We start from the raw sequence: 23,687 nt of genomic DNA, 5'->3' as shown, positions 1-23,687 counted from the left end.
GATACCCAAACTCACAGGTAAGTAGGGTTCACACATCTCCTTCCACTCAAAAAGGACCAAACCCCAAACATGGCTGCATCCACCCACAGCACATCTGTCCACACACATCCACATTCATCCAGACAGCACGGAGCACACTGAAAGCTACAGTTGTTCCGAAATCCAATTTGGATTCAGATGGCTGACACAAAGAGGAGTGGAGCCCACTTGCATGTGCCCACAGGACCCTTCAAGGTCTCAGTGTTTACTGCTTCATTATGCAGACAGCAAGCGAGATGCAGATCCTACTTCTTGAATTCTTGTTTGGAAAAGTGACATGAGATCCAGGATCCCAGGAACTGCCTTCAATGCAGCAGTGTCACAGGATCTAGTTAGGGAGAGAGATCTGTAAGACAGCATCTGAAAATAGGCCCAACCTCCTCTGCCCAGCCAGGCCTCTGCAACCAGCCCATTTTGAACTTGAAACAAAACATACAGTCTCTTTTGTTTCCCTTCAGAGTTTTTATTTAGCAAAATGTGAACACTTCAGCCCTGCCAAGTGCACAGCCTGACCTCACGGCCAGCTTGGGGAGGCATACACTGAAAGCAGGGCTGGCTCTGCCTTTTAGTTTAATTTTTGCTCTTAGTTGCAAAAGACAACACAAGCAGCTCTCAGGAGAGCAAGCACAGGTGAAAGGTGGGCCTGGCTTCAGGCAACTTTCCCTTCCACCAAATCCCTCCACCTCACACACAGCCTAGACTTCCTTCACATGGCTCAGAGCGTGGCTGATCCCAGCCTGACCAGCACACACAGCTGACAGGGCATCCCAACTCAAGTGCCCCTCAAATGCTATATCCCCAGCAAAAAAAAAGAATAAAAAAGAAAAATAAAAATGTTAAGAAACCAAACCCTGATTTACACAAAATAAAAAGGTTAAAAGGTAAAGGACAACAGGCTGTCATTTCCACTAACAGGCAGGTGAGGTTGAGAAAGTCTGGCCCTTTGTGCACTCTTCATTGTAGCTTTCTGGTAGGCAAAAAAAAATCATCCCTTCAAAAGCCTTGGGGGCCATTCTCACCTCTCCTGCCCTGTGGTTCCCTGAGCCAAGTGTTAACTCTGCTTTGGGGTGACCAGAAGCAGCTGTGGTGCCCTTTCATGGGGCCGTGAAGTCTAGGACGTGCAGGGCTGATGCCAGGGCAGCATACAGACGGGTGGTACTGAAACGGAGGCAGTACACTGGGCTGCTGGTGGGTGAAGACAGGTGAAAGCTCTGCAAGAAAACAGGAGAAACCACCTTTCAAAGAAAGGTCAACACAAAGACCACAACCAGTATTACAGACCCAGTAGCTGAGATGTCAGAGGCTTTTCCCTGCTAGTTTCTCCATAGTGGGCTTGCTGCAAAGACAGTCCAACAGCCCCTCTCCCTTCTTCTAGAGAGACATGGGCACTGGGCTGCCAGAGAACAATACAGAAGCTCTGCTGCTGCCCAGCCTCCAGTAAGCTCTCACCTGCAGGCACCGAGTCTGCCGCTTGTCCCAGAGGCGCACCACACCATAGTAAGAAGAGCCACTGGCAATCATATGGTTCTTATCACTCCTTATGCAGTACAGGGCGCTGTCATGGGGCTCTTCCCACTCCTGGACGCACTTCCTGGATGGGCAACACAAATCGGAGCTGAACCTCCACTCCACCACCACTGGAGCTGAGCCCCAGTTTACCTGAAGGAGCTAATTCAGCTGCAGGTGAGTCCCCAGATACTGCCCAAGGAGAGCCCCAGAGGCCAGCAGAGTATGCTCACCTGGTGCTGGTCCGTATGTCCCAGTAGCGGATGTAGGTGTCATACCCACAAGAAAGGAGAAGGGAGGGTGTTTCGTAGAAGACATCAAGGACTCCAGCTCCACGGTGGAAGTCAGTCCCTAAACAGGTCATCAGCTGACCACTGCAATGAAACACAATAGGGGAAGAGTCATTCAGAGCAAAGTGCCCTTCCAATTCAGCTGGCCACAGCAGAGATGGCATCACAGGAGTCTCCTAGATCTTATTTCTGTGGTTTAACAGAATGCAGAAGCCTGCACAGTCTTCCTCTCCCTCCCCCAGCTTCTGCTGCTGGTTCAGCCACTAATTGTCATGGAGGGTGACCAGTGGGAGTCACAAGTGTAAGAGGACAGGCACAACTGATCCCCAGCAGAACAGGATCATTCTCCTTGGGAGAAGTGACCAGTACTCCATGGAAGACAATTATCAACTTAGTTGAACTCCAGCACTTTTGTGCAACAGCCACTTACCTGGTCAGTCCCAATCCATCTCAGACTCCGTCCTTCAAAATACTGCCCACTGGGCTTTTTCCCAACATCTCTGACACACAGCTCTGATCCACAGGCAAGTCAGACTCTCCTGGCCCAGTCTGCCATGGCTGCTCTCCTCAATCCCCTCCAGTTACACTGGCTACCGCAACCACTGTTCTCTGGGGTTGAACATGACAGGTCAAGAGTGACCACTGCAGGGCTGCTCCAGAAATGACTTTTCAAAGACTAGCTTTTCTTTTAAGACCCCCTTCTCCTTCTTAATGCCCCACTTGCTGTGAAGAGCAAAAGCAAGAGCTCCATAAAGCTCTAAGCCAGATGCTTTCTCACCACACAACTCTGCTGCTTGTTCATGTGCTGAACCAGGAGCAAATCAGATGGATGATGCCTGGGGAGGGCAAACCCTGCTAGACTGCAAGAAGGAGCTTGAAACCTTTCCCTGGGCCATATGAAATTGCCATCGGGCACATGGCACAGCCCGTCCCCAGTATCACTCCACTTGCTCAGCAGCCAGCAACCCCCAGCCATAGCAGACTCTTGCAGGGGACAATCTGTCCAGCTGCTTATTGCAAACCCTCCATGCCTTCCTCCTCATACCCTCCAAATCCAAAATGCCGGACACAATAAACCTTGAAGCACCTGCTTTTCAAACCCTGCTGCACGGCCACCCCTCTCCAACAGCCTCTTGGTTCTCAGGACAATGAAGCGGTCCTGAAAGCCAACAGCACGGATCCCGCAGTGGGGTCACTCCCAGCATCTCCCCCCATTATTTTGTTACTTTCTGCTCCTTGATCCAGCATCACACAGTTCTGAGGCACATCGCCAAATGCCTTAATTCTGTCTGTAATCTGGGCTAAAGCCCTCGTCGGGGGATAAAGACCACACAAAAGGAGAAATAGAGTCCCGGGAGATGTTAAAACAAGTAAACACCTTTGTGTCAGGAGAGAGAAATCGCTGATAAAGCAGATTAGCGCCTCGAGCCCTGGTGTCCCCAGATCAGAAGGCGAGCCCTGGCCGATCTTTGCAGCCAGCACGCTTCTATGATCACAGAGCTGGCGGCATGCTGGGGCCAGCCTGTTTCCCCACAGTCACTCTCCAAAGAGCAGATTATGTAGAATAACAATTTCTTTGTGGCTGTGTAATTCCCTCCGTGACCGTGGCTGTGGGCAGCTACATTGGCCCTTGATGCCAGGGCCCTAGCAACCATTTAGAGAGGCCAACCAGCCCTAGCGATGCCCCCCCCCGTGCAAACCTCTCGGACAAGCTTTAACATCAAGTGCATGAATTAATCCCCCCCAACACGAATCCAGGGGTGCTGGCTTATTGGACTTTGTGTTTCTTCAGGCAAAGGATCGAGGGGATTCCAGGCTTCAGCCCTTTGCAACCTTCTCACAATACATTAACCCTTGGAAGGTTACTTACAAACCAACCCAGCAGCAACTCTGCACCTGTGTGCAGGTCGAGATGTTGAAGCATTTGCAGTCTGAGCATTGGAAGCAAGAACTGTGGGGTTTGGCTGGGCAGATGGGTCCTCAGCTCCACCATGAGAGAAGCATGGATGGGCATCTCTGAGCTCTGGCACTTTCCTGCCCCTCCAAGCACACAGATCTCCTCCACCTGCCATTCTGCAAAGCCAGCAGAACAGATGGAGGTGCACACAACCCTTCTCAAGGCTTCCACAAAGCTTTCTTCACCTAATAGGTTATATGTGTGACCCAGAGTTGTAAGATGTACAACAGAAGTGTGAGGAGTCAGCTCCTCTCCTCAACAAGCACTACCTGTGAGATGCTTAAGAGGCCAGACTGTTCAACAAGCCATTGCTCAACATCCTCTGCCCATTGCTCAGGCAGGAGCAGGGAGTTATAGGTGATAAGCAGTCTCAGTGAGCTTAGACCCCTCTCTCCCCACTTCTGCACGCTACTTGCATTTGTTTTGTTTTGCAGGGTAGCTCCTGGACTGATGCTCTGAACACGTGGCAGTTTGGGAGAGAAAACCAGCATGGTCAGCTGCACATGTGCCATGCATCCCAGCAGTATATCTGGTATCTTCTGCTCACTTGCTGAAGCCTGTTGATGTTACTTCCCCTCCACCATTTTCCCTGCTAATACACCTTTAATATGTAAAGGGCTAAGTGAGCTCAGGGAGAGAGAAGCATTATGCTGGGGAAAGGTAGCAAGATGCAGAAGCACATCCAGGGATCTTTTACTCACTGGGACCTCTTCCTCTTCTCAGATGATTGATGCAAATCACAGCAGATCTCCTCACAACTTCCCACCTCTAAAAAACCAGCCATCACACCCAGAATGAGCCTGGCCATAGTAAAGCTTGTCTTTCATCTGCCAGACCAGACCTTGTAATGCTGCAAGATGGCAGCAATTTTTAATGGCAGCCTGGTGACATCTCCAAGCAAAACATTTCAGCAACAAAGGGACAGGAGAAACCAGACTCTGGACTCCTGCTTTCAGAGCTTATTGTTCAACACTGACTACCACCCAAGTGCCTCTCTCCCAGCGTTTTTCCATGCCTTCACACCTCACTGCAGTGGTTCCCAAGTATTCCAGAGTCACTCCTGTTTTCCTCCCTCCCCTTTCCAGCCTAGGCAACAAAAAAGAAGAAAAAAAACTGTGTGCATGTGTGTGTCTCTGGGAAGGATTAGTTTTTCTTTATAGGCAGGAAAGCAACAGGTACTTGCAAGTTACTGCAGCAAAGCAAACCTTGCTTAACTGGTTTGTTCATCAGTTCAATTCTCCTGCTCCAAGAATAGGTCAGCCAAAGCGGCTTTCAACTGGGAAGTCCAGCCCCTGCACGCAGCAGTGGTGCTTCAGCAGTTTACAGAAACAACACATTAGTTGCTACAGTGAAGCACTTACAATCTGACACCAGGGGAAGAAAATCATACTGTGCTGTACACTGGGCACACATATCAAAAGACCTGAGTGTTCTGGCACAGGCACACTTAAATTGATGAAGATGCAGAACACGATTAATATTTCCCCCATGTTTCAGCAGATTAAGGTGTCTCTGGACCAGCTACCACCATGCCAGGCTAGATCCATGTAGCACACACGGCCATGCTGAGCCCATGCTGGGAAGGGAACTCTGCTACCACAACTCTCACAGCCTTGGGATCTCAAGTTAGTACCCACAAATTGCCCACTCTTCATTATCCCAACTACTCTCTGCCATCAAACCCCAGTCCCCAACAGGTTCCACATCCTAGGGAGCAAAACCCACAGCCTTAATAATCCATAAAGGATCAAGATAAGCCATCAAGGAGCAACAAGAGCAGCAGATACACAAGCACATCACCCATTGTTTTCCAACTTACATGGGCAGAAAATATCTACTCAATGAGGGACAGAAAGAGATGTGATAGTTAACTTGAACCTTAGTTCTCACTGGGATCACAAACATGACAGGTTTCCTGGAAAGACCAGTCTAGAGTTAGAGCTCTTGGCTTCAGCACCTTAACCACAAAGCACCTGGGCCAACACGCAGCCTACAGACACACAGGTCCTGCTGAGCCCCCAGTGCTCAGCAGGAAACTCACAGATATTCCCAGTATCTTCCACTTTCTCTTAAGCATCTAGACAGACTGATAGCATACTGGCAGTAATTAATCCAGTACCAGCCCACAGAGAACAGAGCCAGAGCAAATGCAGCAGCCCGTTTTGTCCCTAGCACAGGAAAGCTGTGTTAGCACCAGGCTCTGGACTTGTTGCCGGTAGAACAAGATGTTTAAAGAAAGTCCCTGTGCCTGGGAAATGTATCAAACCAATGAGTCCAAAAATGAAAGGCATTTTGTTCAGGCACTACAGAGAATCCTTTGATACATCTCCATCAATTCCCATGTTCTTCAGAAAGCACGACTTAAAAAAATTACTTTTCAAATAAGCTATTTGTTCAGGATTTCCACATTTCACTCTTTTAATGCTGGAAATCCAGCCACAAGCACTGCTATCATGATACTTCCAGAAGACAGGAGTCTTCTAAGGCTCTATTTCTCCTCACCCCGGCAATACGCAGACCAAATAAAACTGGTCATGGCAGAACCCAGATGGTTACTTTCCAGCTAACCCATGGGATGCTGATATCGCCTAGTTAAAGCCATCTACAGCCTCCCAGGCCGCTTCAATTATTTGTGTTACCATAAAAGCCCAGATTTCTCCAAGACCTTGCTGATAGCTGGAGTCCAAAAGAAGTCTGCACCTCCCTCCCTGTACCCTGCCCATTTGCTGCAGGTCTTGGCCAGCTGTCTCCAATACATATGAACTACACTCCAAAAGCTGGGATGAAACAGTAAACACATTTCTCCCCACCCTCAATTTCTGGTCACCCCAATTCACTAAAACCGATATTATGCAAATATGCAAATTCTAGGAAACTGCTGAATCCAGAACATCTGCTGAAAACAGATGTGTGAAATTAAAGACATACTCATTTGCTCTAGAAGCCTCATCTGTAAACTGTGATCATCCACTGAAGAGAAGTCATTGCACATGAGCAGGTGACTATTCAGAAACCAAGCAGAGCTCTAAACCAGTATTTCAGCCCCAATAACTACTTGCAACAATCCAGGTGAGAAGCATATACTTTAAAAAAAAGTGGAAAGAGCACCATTCAGTTCAAAACACTGGGATATCCGGACTGAGTATCAAGCAGAGGAAGGAAACAAAACCCATTTAAAAACCATTATCTAGAGTGCAGCATTTGCACAACTTCCATCATTCAAGTTGGAGAGTTCACCAAAACCAAAGGGAAGAGCTGAGCTCTTGACTCTTCCAAGTCGTTGCAACAGCAGCTGGGGCACCCAGGGAATGCATCGTCTTATGCTAAGAGGGGAAAGTCTTGGTCAAACAATGTCTATAATGTGAATAGGGCAAAGCACAGGTCCTTGGCAAATACATTCTTCATAGTTACCCTATGCCAAGGTTACTCCTGCACTTAGCCAAGGCTACTAATTCCTGAAGGGAGATGTGAGACTGGCTTAGGGAATTTTAAAGGAGCACCTCGATGTGAAATGGCTCAGAGATGCTTTTGTAAGTGATTTGCAGAAGAAATGCCTCTCTCTGCTTCCTCAGCACAGCTGAAGGGACTCGAGGCAGTAGGGGGGAATGACACCAACGATGGTTTGAGATTGTGTCAGGGGGACACAGAAGAGGGAGTTTTGCCTTCTTTTCTTCTGCTTTCTCTGAATTGGCCCACACACGCTTTAAATGGTCCAATAAAAAGATACAATTTCTTTACCTTTCCAGCTCTGGGACCCTGTGAGTTTTTGTTGTTCGGGTTCCCGTAAGGTTAAGTTCAGAGGATAAACTGACACACTGGGCTATGGGAAAAAGCCAGTTTCTTCAAATAAAGCCACAACGGTGCAAAAGAGACCCTGCTGGGGCTTTTATTTGGGAAAACAAACAGAAATGGCACCAAGCCCTTCTGCTTTACGAACCAATTTAACTATAAAACCAATGTTCTCCCTCTCGGGGGTGAGGAGGGGAGAGAGACAGGACATGACAATAGTCCAAAACCTTGGGGGGAAAAAAGAAAGAAAAAAAAAAGAAGATAGGACAAAAAAAGGTTGTCTGTCCTCTTTTCTTTCTTGTCCATGGCTCCTTTTCTTAGCACACGTGTGTTCTTGTAAAAACGATTAGATTGCAATTTGTATAACATGGTGACCCCCAAATTCAGACATTTAACCCCTTTTCTCTGCAAAGAATGTCAAGAATGTCTTCTCTGTCTTTCTTTCCAACGGGAGGAGTAGGGGGGAATTCTCTCAAACTGTGATTTCTTGGGGGAAGAGAGAAAGAGGGAGGCGAGGAAAAGAAGCAGGGAATTCTCAAAGCCTCTCGCCTTTCGCCCCACTTGTGTGGGAACAGGCGGCTGTATTGCTCCCTTTCTGGACAGAACTCTGCAGGTCTCCTTTAGTGGGGAGACAAAAAAAATGGAGAGTCCAAATCAAAACAAAGCCATCTGTTTAAATGAGCCACTGCTAGCCAGTGGCAGAGGGGGTTCCTCATTCACTCCTTCCCATTCTTCTCTCATGCCACTGTTGATTCTCTCTCAACCCAGGGAAAAATAAAGATTGCTTTTGCTTTGGCTCAGAGGGATGAAACTGATTGATGTGCTTGGAGTGTCCTGCCCCCACCCCACACTCTCCAATTGTTCAATGCCTTGTAAAGTTGTCATAAATATGCCTGAACAGGAGTGCAAAGGCCACAGCATGCCCTGGACATGCACACATCCAAAGGGCAGTAGCTGGCCTCATGCTCATCTCCAGTGAGACAGGGCCAGATTGTCATAAGGAGGAAAGGACTTGGGATATGTTTTTCCTTTATACAATGGTTTTACATTTAGGTTAAGATGCACCAGAGCCCTCTTAACAGAAGGAAAGCAGAAGATGTCCAGCTTATGTGAGAAGGTTCAGAAAGATGATGTCAAAAAAAAAAAACCAAACCCAGAAATTACTAAAGAACCACAAGGCCACAAATAGTTTTGTGAACACATGCATACCATGGGAAATACACTGCATGTAAGACTGGAGTTATCCATTTATAGTTAAGAGACAGAGCTCTGAATGCAACAAAGTCTGTGAAAAGGAACAGTCATCTGAGACAACGCCACTTAAGAGGCTCCTTGCAGCAGCAAGCTTTCTGCAGCATTGGCTCAAATAGTTTGCCATAGGTCTGATACTCTGCCTCCAACAACACCCAAGATCTCAGAGCAAGGGAATCAAACCCTACAGTTCCTACTGGAGTAGGAATTTCCTCCTGGCCTTTTCATGTGACTACTTCATGCCTGAAGGCAGGAGACCTATGTATATCTAGTCTTGCTGCTCAAGTCACAAGTGGGATTGTTAGCTCCATGAAGAAGGACCTGCTTCTCCCTTTGCCTAGATCTACATCCAAAGTCTCCATCCTATCTACCTTACTGCAGAGAGAATGGTTCCCAAGGACTAAATTAGAAATACAAAGACAGCTGTTGTGCAAAACTGATTTAATATGAACAGACCAAGAAAGAGTTTGCCTGAAGACAAGAATTTCTCCCCTATGACCAACCCCAGCCTGTCATTTTACCAACCCTTTTTCCTTTGAATTTCAGTAAGAAGGCATGACATTTGTGTTCCTGATTAACCCAAGGACATATAAATGGGAATAGCCAGAACTGATGCTTTAAGAAGAGTAACCAAAGCCGTCTGTGGACAGGATAGGGAAACAGCAGGGCAAAAAAAAAACAAACCCAAGAGAACCTCAGAAGCGGAGAACAAGCAGTCACCTGAGGAAGGGCAACTACCTATGGATCATCCCACTGCAGTGAGCAGAGGCAGCAGAAGGCACCCATCTGTACTCATTTACCTGATGTAAGCACAGCCCAGGAAGCTGTTTAGCTTACTGTTAGACAAGTTTTGGGTTGGTTATTGTGATTTAAAACTGTGTTCAGCTAAGACAGAGATACCGAGAAAGAAACCCAAGCCTGAAGACGTAGGGAGCCTCCTTCCCATAAAGCCTCGGGAGAGCTTCCTTGGCAAAAAAAGATATTTGGCATAATTAATCTATAGGAAAGAAGGGTAGGAGAGGGGATTCTGCATGTACAACATGCTATTATGATTCTTCTGCCCCCCAAATCCTGTGAGACTGTTATCAGCGCCAGGATAATATTTGCTATTGCTTGTCTCTCCTGTTACCAGCGATAAGCACCCACTTCTCTGTGCCTGGATAAACCCAGTTTAAATTCCTGGATGAAGCAGACTCCCCACAACTCTAAGTGTAACTTACGTTTTCTTTCGATTTAGCACCTCCAGTTCAGGAAACCATTTTCTCCCTTCATCCAACAAACTCCTTTTGTTATTAAATTAGAGGGTCTCAAACTTGTTTAAACCTTGGAGTTCAAAGCTGTGGAGAGAATGATCTTCTACAGAGCTTGTTTTAGGACACAATGTTAAGAAGTCTGCTTGTGTATCTTGGGCCAAGCTTCTACATTAAAAGCTTTAGTTGAAAACATTCAGCAAGCTTTACAGCAAAGAACTAGACCTGCAGATTCTCACTTTATTTATCCACTTCCCCATATAAAAATATCTGAGCATGACAAATTACAAAGCCAAGAAGGACTGGATTTAAACAAGAAGGTATCAGTAGTGACCAGCTAATCAGGGTGTTCAGTACTATATACCACAACTGTCAAATTGCACTTGCTGTTTAAGAACATCACAGAGAACTCAAGTTTTATAGCTCTCCCTCCCTGTTGACAAGTGCTCATGTTCACTCACTCAATGGCTCTAAGAGCCACCAAAGTGGATGCAGATCAACATACACTGAAATCTGAAAGAGAACAACTAATTCTTGCCCACCCCACTGCACAGACAGATGGAGTCTAAGAAGGGTCCCATGGAAGCACATACCAGAGATCACGCAGCAGCAAGTTAGCAAGCTTCAGCTGCTTGTGATGGTAATGCTCATGCTGGCTCTTGGAAAGAAAGAGCACAATGTGATAGCACTAAAGGTAAACACGGATTACTAACCTGCTCCACAGCTGCCTAGCTACCCTGGAAGCCTCATCCCCACCCCTCTGCTGAGGGCACCAGTCACACACCTGAATCTCCTTTCTCCTCCACTCCCAAGCCACTCTCATGAATCCTCTGCCTCCCACCTCCCCAAAACTTGCAGACATCAAAGGCACCTGCCTTGAACACCTGAAGAGCAGAGGGGCCTGACGGTCAAGAAATGCAACTATCTTCCCCTTCCATCCACTCTATTTTTTTCCTCCCTCATCCCTTTGAAAAAGGTGGCAGAGATAAATGGAGAACAAAGAAACAAGAAAAAGCCACAGCTTTGGCCCACACCCTGCCTATTACTTAAGGGGGAAGGAACTCTTCCGAAAGAGGAGGAAAAAAAATGTGCTCAGACACAATGGCTCAAAAGGCCAGGCAGCAAACCGGGCCACTTTGTACTGCTAACAAGGGAAACCTAATTACAGGAAGAGGGCAAAGAGAGACAGATAAAAGGGATACAAAATTTCAACATCTGTTGCCATAAAGGGATAAGAAGTGGGGAAACGCAAAGTGTCAGTTTGGTGTCAGTGACGGCGTAAAGCCACTTTCAAAGGACTCAGGAGAGGGAGAAAAACCGAACAAGAAATTAGAGGGTTCTTAAAAAAAACCCCAACAAAATACAAAAAAAAACACTCTGCCAAAAATGTTTTCAAAAGGGGAGAGGAGATGGACAAAGACTGGATATTTAAAAGGTGGAGGATCTGGGTGGCTTGCAGGGCACAGCTAACTTTGGCTCAGTTTTCACAACAGCTCTTGTGCCCTGCATCTGTCACGTTGTGTCACAGGAAAGGACAATATAGGACTCGTGCATTCAAAGTTTACAGTGTAAGGACTACCACGCCAGACAGATCACTGGTCCATTTCAAATATCAGGCTTGGCAGAGTTGCTGCAAAGAGACCTCTGGAGTATCCTACCTTATGGAGAAGCATCCTTGAGGCAGGGGCATGTGTCACCTAAAGACATGCAGACCACCATGACAGGCTAGGGAGCATCAGTTCTCTGCAGGCAAATGACAAATGCTGACCTTGGAGCTGTTCCCAGTGGTGCATCGGCCTCATCTCCCAGGGAGATAAACTCCCAAAGGAGACAGGAGGCAGGAAAAAAAAAGAAAGAGCATGATTTGAAGAAAGTATCCTTTTCTCTTGTTTGCCATTAACTGGCTGTTCTGCTGAGCAACACACTAGCACTGGCAGGTATGACAGGATGGTCTGAGAGAGAAAGGGTACCTGACCTGCATGAGGGGCAGCTGCCATCATATTCTTCATTGGCACTGAAGGGCAAGGGGACTGCCAGGTGTCAGCAAGGCCTGATACTAGATGCAAGGATAAAGGTTAGTATCTAGTACTTCATACTGCTAATCATTCTCCTTTTTTGTGCAGACCCTTAATCACCAAAGCTATTCATAGCCCCCCTCCATGAACACACCTTGATCCTGAATGGCAATAAGTACACAGCAACTTCCCCACATCTAAAAGCAATCAGATGGCATAATGTAGCATGTGCGGGATGAGGTAGGTCCTGCAGAGGTGCAGCTAGCCAGCTTCAAAAGCATAAGGGAAAAAAACACCCTCCTTCATTACAGGAGAAAGGGCCAGGTGTAACAGCAGCTGGAATTTCAGCCATCAGAGACAGTGTCTTGGCATTACGCGGTCATTCCCCTCCTTTAGACTCCTCTTGACAATTGCTTGTTGCTGCCTGTTGTGGCTTTGATCCAACACCATCATCTCAGCAGAGTCAGAAATGAAAGACAGTTGTGGGGGTGGGATGCAGCAAGAGGCGTTTCCTTTCCCCAATAAAAATTTCCTCACTGCCAAACCCAACCAAGCCCTTTTCAAAGCCCAGGACATATTTCCAGGTGAAGACTTTATCCCCTTCCTCTTGGAGGGATGAGAATGGCTGCCCCAGGGTCAGGGAACTGCAAAGGTCATAAATATGAAGCATACCATGACCAACAGCTACAAGCACCAGCCAAGGACTTATCTGGCCTGGAACTAAGATGATCAGTACACAAAAGGTTATTTAAGCTTTAAATCCTTTTGTAGCATGTTCCAGCTCTCAGCTGTTGGGGAAAAAGACCACCTACGCCAAGGGAAGAGAATGCCACAGAAACTGCTGCAACATTACACAAACCCCCATGGATAAAACAACCAGCTAAACTGCACTAACTGTTCTTGGACAGCATTAAACATCTAAGTGGTGATAAGGATCCTGTAGTTTTAAAGAACACATCTTAAGCACTACTCTACCCTGCCTGATTTTTTTGACAGAGCAGTTGCCTGGATTTTGCTCTTGGAAATAAAGTCCTTGCCATGCTCAGGATCTGCAGGTTAGACTCTGGCCCTTAGTGGTCACAGGAAGGGGTAAGCAACAAATGCGGGAGGCCTGGCTCTGTCTTCCAGATGCTAATAGGACACACTGGGCACAGGAGAAACTTTTCAGTCCTGGTAGCTTTAAGATTTTGAGTTTCTATGCCATGCAACCACTTCTGGAGTCTGACCAGGGAGACAACATGCATAAACTTCAAAGGAAGAAATAGCATTTCCCTATGAGATCTCTTCTGGAAATGACCGGCGCCTTTGAAAATCAATCCAAAGCTCTTTTGGGAAGAATGGTTTATGGAGAATTCAAGACCTGGAAGGATAAGTCTATACTCCCTCACTATAAATGACCACAGCAAGCTTCATGTGCTAGTTTCCCAGCCATGCTTCTTACTCAGCCTCCTGCCCTGCACGTGCTGATAAGACTTCCAGCTCACAAACAGGCCCCAAGAGAGGAAAAGACCCAGTGGCATGGTGCATTCCAGCTGTGACAGGTGAAGAGGGAAGAATAAGTTTGACACTTCAGCCATTGCAATAGAGGCCCAGTGGCCTAGGTTGCCTTGGCTTTTTTATTTGCCTGTCAGTCAGGCTTTGACGTTATTGAAAGATCAAACTCCGTTGTGCCTGTTCATTACCTTAATCCTATTTTCTACACAGCTTTATTATCTCTTCAGGCTTCCTTGGGAAAGGCTGTCAGAGAGGCTGAGGCAGGGGGGAGCAGGTTGCCTATCTCCTCACCCCTGTCAGATGCTTCTATTCAAGAACAGCCGGAAGACCTGATGGGCAGGGGTATCACAGCACAACCCGCATCCTTCTGGGTTACTCCAAAGGCACCATCAGACTAGGTCACCAAGAAAACATGCACCATAGCTGAATGCGCTGGTGCTGTTTTTCCTACTCTAGTTTGTCCTTTGTGGGATGCATCCTTTGCAGTCTGTTTTTGTTACACTTCAGAGAAAACCAAGCTGGTTTGTATTGGATGCAGTTGACTCAGACAATCTGATCTAAACTATAGATTAGAAGGCAACTGGCCTCAGATGAGCCCTGCACACACACCGATCCTTCTCTACCTCCTTTCCCCACACACAGCTCTGCTGACACCCCTCAGGCCCCTTCTGCCATTGTCCCCCTTCTCTCCCCTTCCCAAGCCCACCAGCTCACCTCAATCCTGACGACCCTCCACTGATAATCTGTGCTGTGCCACTCCTACTCAGAGCATACCAGTCCTGGAAAGCTGAGCTGCCGTTCAATAATCCTGCCAAATATTTGCTATCTTTCCATCACTACACAAAGGCCCCCAGGCTGAGAGTTTCAAATTTGTCAGCATTTGAGTCTCATGTCAGGCTTTGAGCCCAACATTTCCCCAGTTGCTAAGGTCAGCACCTTCACCAAACAGGAACTACTCAAAGGTCCCAAATCAGAGGCCACAGCAATTAACCTCTTCAATGCTTATTAAGGCAGGGAGAAGACAACACTTCCATAGACAACCTGTTGCCACCCCTCACCTCCCAGAGCTACTACCTCTGGCTTCTGAGCACCACAGACTGAATGGGAAGATGAAAACAACCTTCCTCACCCCTCTGGCTCAGGCTAAAGCATCAACTGATAGATCAATGAAAAGGAAGGTGTCATGTGCATACTCTGATTGTACATGGGTAATGGGAAGAAACCAGGGTAGCTGTGGAGAACTGGAAATGCTGGGAAGAAAAGTCGAGCTGCTCCCTACTGAACCAGAAAAAACACACTCCGCCCCTCCCTGTCATCTTTCCACACCAGTTTGTTCTGTCCCCCACTCCATTCTACATCTCATATTTAAACACAGAATTATAGAATAGTTAGGGTTGGAAAGGACCTTAAGATCATCTAGTTCCAACCCCCCTGCCATGGGCAGGGACACCCCTTGCCTTCAAGGACAAAAGGAATGATTTTACACCATCTCCAATATTGCATTTCTCAATGTTACTTACTTTCCCCATCAAGTCCCTCCCCATAACCTGAAAGCTCACTTACCTCTCAAGGTCCCAGATTCTCAGAGGTGAGGTGTGTCCACAGCAGGCTGTCCCCGTCACAAATGAGCTGCTTACAGAACACAAGCAAACAAAAAAAAACCTTACTAATCCTTGTATTCTGAAGAAATAGTGCATAAGCAAGACAGAAAATAGGCTACAAGACAGACTGAATTTTGGTCCAAGACTATGTCAGCATGTTCCACCACATTTCACAAGGAGCAGGCAGCAGCAAAGGGAGAAGTGCTTCAGAGCTCTCAGTAGCTGAGCTTCCCAGATTCAGCAAGTCACAACTGCAGAGAATTGGCAGGGCATAAAACTGTATTTGTATATGCAAGGGGAAAACCTAAAATAGGAGCAGCTGTAAATTGCAACAACATTTTCTAAACAGCACAGTACTCAGCAAGTTTCATGTGAGTGAATACATGTCAGGGCTGTAAGCTCCAGAAAGACCTCGTGGAAAACTCCCTGTTACTTCCTACTCATGTCTCGGCTTCTGTTTGTTGGCAACTTCTGAGCACAGTCATGAACTGGCTGCAGCACCACAGGCCTAAAGAATCACAGGAAAGAGGTCTCCAGCCCCGGTTGCTCAAAGCAGGGCCAATTTCAAAGCTGGCTCAGCTTGCCCTCCCCAGCACTCAAGCACTATTAGAGGCTGGACAGTCCTCCTGCAACAACATTTGGCTCAGCAACATTTGGCTCAGCTCACACTCTCCTGCAGGGTCCATTCCAAAGTCCTCTGGTGATGCTATGTCCCTGCTGCACGTGCTGGTTCCAGAGGTTGTCTGATAGCCAATGGCCTAAAGCTAGTTGATAAGACAGGAACAAATCTTCAAAATCAAGCAGCAGGAACATGGGTGCTGTGGCTCTCCACACCACACTGCTGGTTTTATGCCAACTTCCTATCCTCAGTCCAAATAAGAGAAAGCAGCTCACACAAAGGTTTCTAAGTAAGCTATAAATGACCTCTCACAAAGCCATATTTATTGCAGCTACCAAGAATAAAATGTCAAAACTATGTTTAAGTCATTGCAACAAGGATAGCAAGAATGCAGGAAACGGAACCTGCTTTAAATAAAAGCCAGCTCTATCCTTTGCCTAAACATCTTTTGCAGCATGACATGGAGCTAGCAGCTAAAAGAGGAAAGCAAATTAAAGAAACAATGTCACATCTCTAAGAATAGCATTTTTAAACATTTCTTTGAACCTCTCAAACATCCTTTCTTTGGAAATCAGGTGTCTCCAAGCTTGTATTGTACCAGGAATGGATTCTTGCAGCATTCTTGACTTTTGTAAGAAGCACTACTGCTGGTGTTACAAGGCACCCAGCAGCAAAGTAGCAAATATGCACTCACTCACTCAAAGCCAGAGAAGAGCCATGTACAAGCAGGGCCAGAAGTCAGGACTTCTAGCTCTGTGGTTTAGGTGAGCAATTGGTTTCTCCAAATCATAAGGCCAAAGCAGCACTGTCAATACACTCCAAGAGAGGCAAACAGATACATCAAGCTCCCTGAAAGAGCTAATGGAAACCAAGGAAGATCTACAGCTATGAAAGCTTTCTCTTTTGTTGGCTTTATCACTTCTATCTAAACTCACATAACTGCAGTTGTCCACAAGTCCTGTGATCCTTAACTGCCCTTTAGGCCTAGACAAGGCCTGCAGCACCAGAGCTATTTCAAAGTCTCCTCAACAAGGCTGTTTTACATGCAAAATCCCAGGTTCATTAGCAGTGCACATGCAATTGGCCCAATGCATCTATAGCACAGGGCTCTGCTGCAGGGTGCACACATTCTTCTCCATGGAAGTCTGACCAAAGTCTGACAGTCTAAGGAAAAGCCAAAGGCGACAGCATTTCACATTTGGAAACAGGGTTTCTGCCCAATACCTGCTCCACCATAATGCAGGACAAGAGGGAAGATATCCCTTTGGTCAATGTGTCCCATCTCCGAGGAAAAACAAGCAAAAGACAGCCACTCTGACAGCTCACCAGTCAAACCCCATGTCTGGAAAACAGCACTTTGGTCAGGGAGTCCCTCAGCTACAAAGCTAGGTGTTGGGTTCTGTCCCTCCCTCCCCAAACATAATCCATTAGTAAGTACTAAAGCCAATTACCGTGGTTAGAAACATAATAGCAGTCAGGGAGTCAGTCGAGCAGGCAATTGGGTGCTTAAGATTTTTCTTTTGGGGGACAAACTGACTCTGTCCCAGCAGAGAACGCCCTCACGTGGGAGACAGGCCCCTTTGTGCAGAAGGTATGCACAAGGCTTTGATGGTTGCCACAGGTCTAAATTAGCATGGAGGCACACCAACAGGGAGAAAAAGGTGGGAGGAACAGCAAGGTCTAATCCCTGCTCATGCTGTCAATTCTGGACTTCAGCTTTCCCTCCTCAGTTCTTACCCCCCACCCCTCCAAAGAAAGAAGAAAAATAGCATTAGATGAAGAGATTTGTCTCCAGGATCACATACAGGCCTCAGGGCCACAAACAAGTTTCTTCTAAGTAAAGCTGACTCCATTCAGTCAACAGGAATTTTGTCTCATACTTCAGCAGGATCAGGTTTGCAGGCCTTATCTTTAACAGGCTGGAGCCCATTAGCAAGCAAAGATAAGACTTCTCCCAGAAGAGCAGGGCACCTTCACTGCCTGGATTAGAAAGCAGCATTCACAAGACATGCACAAGAAGTGGTGCCAATGAGAAATTCCCAAAGCCTTGGAGCAAACTGACCCGGAAGTCTGGATCCCCAGGGCCCCTCACCTTGAGCCTGGTCTGCAGGAATACACCTTCCACCTCCAGGCCTCTCATAACTGGGAACCTCTCAGAGGTGACTGTTCCATTCCAAGCAAAAGTGCAACACATGTCAGCTTGGTTATGTCTAAAACAATATTCAAATTGGAACTAAGCATGTAAAGTTTAGCTCCAAATCTTCTGCAACATTGTTCAGCAGAACTGAAGCCTTCTACCAGGCTTGCTTCTTCCAGTTTACTTTCAGCAAGCTTTTTGTCTTAGAAAGCACAGAGCACACACCAAACCCCTGTGATCTAGAGAAGTGCAACCTCTCCACAACTGTTTTTGCCAGCTGCTCAAGAGAAGCAACTCAAACAGAGTTACTGGTTTACCGAATGTCATTTTTCTTGCCTACAATGCTCTCAGGAGTCAGAGCTACTGAGGAGAGATGAGATTGGGAAGAAGATACCCTATATATATTACTGCAGGGATGACCCATCTCTCTGATGTATATATGATACTACTGATGTACATAGACACTACCCAGATGTATCTACATGCTACATAAAAAAATGGTATTCCCAAGCTTCAGATGGCCTTGGAAGTGCAAAGCCCTTTCCTCAGTGAAAGCTGCTGGGTATCATGACTACAAACTCCCTCCAAAGACTCCCCTAACAGGAAAATGAGCTTCTGCAGAGCTTCTGTAACAGGGCATGTTATCTTCACTGGGATCTCCTAGGAGGTAAAACAAAACAAGCCAACATATCATTTCCACCTCTGGGGTACCAGGAAGATGACGATTCTGCAGACCATTGAGACACACATACTTCATATACAACATGTTTTTGTTGTCCAAAGCAAGGCATTTTCCAACTGATTTGATACTTTGATGTTCTCTTTCCCATTTGAAACTCCCTGCTAAGAAGGGGGAGGGGGGAATAAACCCCCCAAAATGAAAAAAAAAAACTGCTTCTCCTGAAGCCAGACCTTCTCTATGCTGTACAGGAGACATTTCGTTAGAGATCATCCCCCCGCAACAGAAGCTGGGCCAGGGGATGAGAGAGAACACACATCCTGGCAGCGCTTTTGGAAGAAATGCAAGAACTGTCCATCTGACTGACTTGTGGTTGTTGAATCCCATGGCATTTCTGGCAACAGCAGTAGTGCTCTGGCTACAGTCCAGCTGCAATGATCCCGTGCCTGCTCACAAGGTGCCAAGTACACCATTTCACCCCACCCGTAGCATCCCTCTTTATCCTGTTCTGGACTGAACATTGCCAGATGTGGATGAACCAGAGGGAAAGAGGCAGCTGGCCATCAGTTTTTTGGGGAAGAGGCTGTTTGTCATGGGGCTTGGAGACAGTCTCAGCTCCAGACATACAAATCCCATTCTACAAATACACACCTTGCTCACTGTCAACCTAGCCTTCAGATCAGGCACTACCTGAGCTGGGAATCCTGCAATGCAAAGTCATTGAAAGAACCTAGGTGAAACAGGCTCTTTCCAACCTCTTCTCTCTAAACTGCCCCCATGCCTCAGGCTTGCACCCTTCCCCTGTACTGTAATCAGATTGCTTCTCCAGTCCCATTCTGCTCTTTGGGGATTTCAAATGCAGAATCTGCTTGACGCGTGCAAGAGTCTGTTCCTTCCTCCTCACGCACTCCCCCGCCCCCTGCATTGGACATCGTTGTTCCATTTTGGAGACTATTATATACAGAGACTCACTGGACTGGGAAACAAAGAAGTTATTACATGACAGAGCCCTGCAGCTGGGAATGTGGAAGGCGGGGGGGAGAGGAAGGGGAGCACCGAGGGAGACAGGGACGCAGGGGGCTGGTAGCAGCATTATGAAAGCTATCAACAGAAAGGACAGCTCAAAGATGGGAAATATCTGTTAGAAAGCCTCAAGTGAGATGAGAAAAGAAGAGAAAGCAAGTCCAGGATGGAGAGTGGATGAGAGAAAGCAGTTGGTGCCAACGGTGCCGCGGGTTAAACACACGGGTCTGTGGGTTTGTGTAGCCTTTGATTCAGCACTGACACGCTCTGGCAAGGGAGGCCACCAGAGCTGTCAAATCCTTCACCAACGTGCCCATCAATTGTATTCAGCTCTCCCCGACCTGCACTGGCATTTTAATTACTGTTGGGTAAACTAATTTGTACAAATGAAGGCAACTCTGCCTAATAGAATATGCAAGCTCTCTGACCTCTGACAAGCGATGACACAAGATACAAAGGAGGCAGAGGAAGGCTTTTTATCAGAGCCTTATTACTCTCTATTACTCCAATTAGTTAAGCTCCAGTGCTCCTAATTGGGGGAAAAAATTGCAATTAAATCAATTTTTGATGGGCTGAAAGTGGGTTACCGAACCGCCCTGCCTGTGAAACACTGATATTATAGCAGCAAAGGTCAAAGTCTTTGTCGGCACCTGTGGGGCCCCCACCTTCCCTCTCTAAGTCCCTCTGTGCCCCCACCCCCCCCAGTACACATGCAGCTCGCTAAGGCAAATCATTAGAACATGTCATGTCTTATCGCGGCTGCCACCATCCTGCTAACCTCATCAGTTGACATCATTATGGAAGGTAACTCCTCCAGCATGAATACAGTGCTAAGGTCACACAAACTTGATGGAGCCCCTGCTGAAGAGCAGATGCAACAGTAACAACATTGTGAAGGGGAGAGGAGGGGGTCAGAAACTCAGCGCGGGGAGTTTCGGCACCTCCAGCGCGAGGCTTCTCCAACAGACCAGATACACAGAAAGGGAGGGAGACTGTGGAGAAGCAGGTGCTCCTTCCTTCCCCAGGGGCATTTAATTTACAATATCAGTTTAGCATTTTGATCTCCATGAGAAAGTGGGCACCACAAACATGCAAGAAGTCCCACCTGCCTTTGATTCAGGCAATGCTGGACAAAGCCAGCATTGGTGGTCATGCAGAGCTGGTGCTACCCCTTCGCTGCCCCTTTAGTCCTACTTTGTGCCTCTTGCAGGATGACCTTCAGTATCTCAAAAGCAAGTCAGGACAGGTAGGTTATATGCTAACAAATCAGTAACCTCAAACTGAACAAAAAACAGCAGGTAAGGAAGTTGCAACAAAAGTCCCAGCCATTGCTAATGGGTCAAAATTACATCTTTCCAGAACACAGAACATGGGGAGTGGAAGGCTATTTAGAAGATAAGACTGGAAAAGCTAAAGAAACCAATCACACATGGTATAACTGTCCAAAACCTAAAAAAAAATGCAGGTTGCATTCAATTTACTACAGCTCTGCAATATCCCTTTGGCTCTAGACTAAGTCTTTTCGTATTTTTCAGTTCTCAAGAGCCTTCCTATCCTTCCAGGCTCATGTACCATGTTCCTCCTGAATCCCTGCCATGCAATGGTTCTGCTCCAGGCCTTCAGTGCAAGGCAAAGACAAGGTCCATCAAACTGACTTAAACATTTTATTTCTGTGTTGCTGGCTGCTGTTCCAGGCTCAAGGGTACCCACACCAAACTTTGTTAAAGCCTGGTTTCAGCAAATGTCCAGGACAGGACCAGCTCTGTAAAAGTTGATTGATGTTCCTGTGTGTACCCATACAAGAATAATATTCAAACAGTGTTTTTCACAGAGTTGCTGTGATTTTTCAGAACCTCAAATGGAATTGCCTTTGTGGATGCACAAGTATCTTTACTGGGTTATCAGTCCTACTCCTTTATTAAAGGGAAAGGCTTGATAACCCATGTTTAACCATGCAAAATACTTGTTTGTACGGTATGTCCAACACTCTTCATCATCCTTCCTCATTCCCCAACCCTCTGCGTTTGCTACGCATGGAGCAGTTGTACACGACAAAAACCTCTATGATAATTCCTGCATCCATAGATTTCTCCAGACCCAGTTTATTCCCCAACTGATGCTCAAGTTGTTACTGTTATTACAGGAAAAAAAGAGACTCCTTGAGAGAGAGAAATGTAATGTAGTACGTAATCAAGACACTGGTTTGAATAAAGTGTACCAAACATCAAGGGGGACAGAAAGCTCAAAAGCCTGTGCCAAAACAGTTTTGACTTCGTATGCTTTTGAGGCCTTAGTGTGAATAGTTTTCTTTGGAGGCATCCCCTGGGGTTACATTTTGGACGATGAATCATAAAGAAACATGACTCTGCTGAGAAACCACTCCTGAATCTCAAAGCTGGGCTGTGCAAGAGGTACAGATCTCTATTCCTACCACAGAAAGCTTTCTGGGGAGAAAGAGAAGGGAAAAAAAGAAAAGAAGGAAGTCTAGGGACTTCCATGTCAGCCCAAGACTATGTGGCTAAACACTCCTACAGTAGGGTTATTTCAGCTTATCAGAACAAAACCTCACAGGACATTTTTCATTCTCAGAAGCTGTAACATTAGAAAGGCAAAGAAAGCTGCTACTAAGGTTGCATTTATATGTTAAGGAGTTTAGGGTTGGGTTGTTGGTGGGTTTTTTTTCCCCCATCTTTTGCAAAGTGCAGGTGAAGTAACCACAGCTGGTACATGGACTTCTTTAACTGCACTATGCATTCTCCCTTCCAGCATCACTCAAGACATCTGCAGGAACTTCATCCTATATTCTTGGCTCTACACAAGAGAGCAGTCATTCAAACACAGACAGGCAAGACTCCTGCTAGGTACCTACCAACAGAATGCAAGGTGACTTCATAAAATCTCCATCTTGAGTAAATACACTGACTTCTTAGAACTGAAGGGAAGAAACAAGTGAGGCTGCTGGCTGAGCAGCAACAAAGCGTGGTCCCAAAGATATGAGGCATTGGAGACCATCTGGGATAAGGCAGGCCATCTACAGACTGTCACACGTCAGGCAGATCTCTGAAGGTCTGGCACTCAGATCTCACCCACCTGCACACCCACTTCAAGCTTTCACACTCAGCACAGCGCTTATGTCCTCCCTACTAGTCTCAACACCATCAACCTTCCCCCTCATACCAGTGGGGAAGACACTCTGAGGCTGACCCTCACCCACTTACCCAGCACCCCCCTCAAATGCAGTGCCAGGGGCCCACACACAGCCTTACAAGAAGCTGTGAACTCCAACCCTTGCTTTCTCAAAGCCTGCCCAGGTGTAAAGCTCCAGCGATTCCTTTTTCTTTGCCATTTTCCCTCCCTCCTCCCTCTAGCCCCACCAACACTTCCAGGCCACACAGTGAGCCAGGAGGTTGGAGTACACGAGGACCACTGCAGCAGTCGCGCTGCTTCAGGCCCCCCCAACTCAAGACAATTTCTAAGAGCCATTTCTTATTCTCCCCTCCGTGAAATGATTTCTGTTAATTGCCTGGTGGGAATCAGTTATAGGTGGGGGAGACTCTCCCCACACACACACCCTGGCCCCTAATTGGCTTATTGAAGTTTTAACGGGGCTTTCACCTGGAGAAGCTGGTAATTATTCCCTTCATTCCCCTCTTGCTTGTACCTGTAGCTTCACACTTGGGGCCTGCCTGGCTCCACGGGGGGTACTTTGTTCCCTCTAACTACAGGCCCCACACAAATGGGCCCAGCAGCAGGAGAACGAAGCAAAGTGGTAATTTTCAGCCTAGCGTAATTAGCCAAGGTTCTTTCAGCCCAAACTGCTGAATGGGGAGGGGGCTGCCGAGGAGGGTGCGCGTGTGGGAATGACGGAACAGGGGCTGCTCTCAACAGGCTGACAAAGACCTCTGAGGGGCTTCAATCTGGGGTGACAGGAGGAGGGGGCTGGAGTGGACAGCCTGCCTGGCAGAGCAGGGGCACAGCCAGCAGTGGGACACACACCGAAGAGGTCAGCTCATGACAAGCATCTTTCCCCCAGCCCA

The 23,687-nt window shown here is 47.0% G+C and overlaps 1 protein-coding gene across 7 annotated transcripts in view; it reads right to left on the bottom strand.

Annotated features, from left to right (window-relative positions):
• Positions 1-481: 481 nt before the first annotated feature.
• The window catches only part of FBXW4 (F-box and WD repeat domain containing 4), a 62,541-nt gene continuing 39,335 nt past the window's right edge, over positions 482-23,687 (bottom strand). For 3 of the 7 annotated variants that reach the window (XM_062601833.1, XM_062601837.1, XM_062601838.1), the window contains 4 exons: positions 15,155-15,220; positions 1,779-1,919; positions 1,489-1,630; positions 482-1,250 (listed from right to left, as the gene is read on the bottom strand). In XM_062601833.1, coding sequence (XP_062457817.1) covers positions 1,134-1,250; positions 1,489-1,630; positions 1,779-1,919; positions 15,155-15,220 — 466 coding nt within the window. In that variant the 3' untranslated portion in view covers positions 482-1,133. Of the gene's footprint in view, positions 1,251-1,488; positions 1,631-1,778; positions 1,920-2,265; positions 3,909-15,154; positions 15,221-23,687 lie in introns of those variants that run through there. The other 4 variants (XR_009961416.1, XM_062601834.1, XR_009961415.1 and 1 more) reach the window with 4 other exon arrangements.

The sequence above is a fragment of the Pezoporus occidentalis genome, unplaced genomic scaffold (genome assembly GCF_034315485.1).
Source record: "Pezoporus occidentalis ecotype Australia unplaced genomic scaffold, CSIRO_AGI_Poc_V1 ctg73, whole genome shotgun sequence".
Lineage (NCBI taxonomy): Eukaryota > Metazoa > Chordata > Aves > Psittaciformes > Psittacidae > Pezoporus > Pezoporus occidentalis.
The sequence above is the reverse complement of the archived record's forward strand: the minus strand, read 5'-3'. Positions and strand labels throughout refer to the sequence as shown.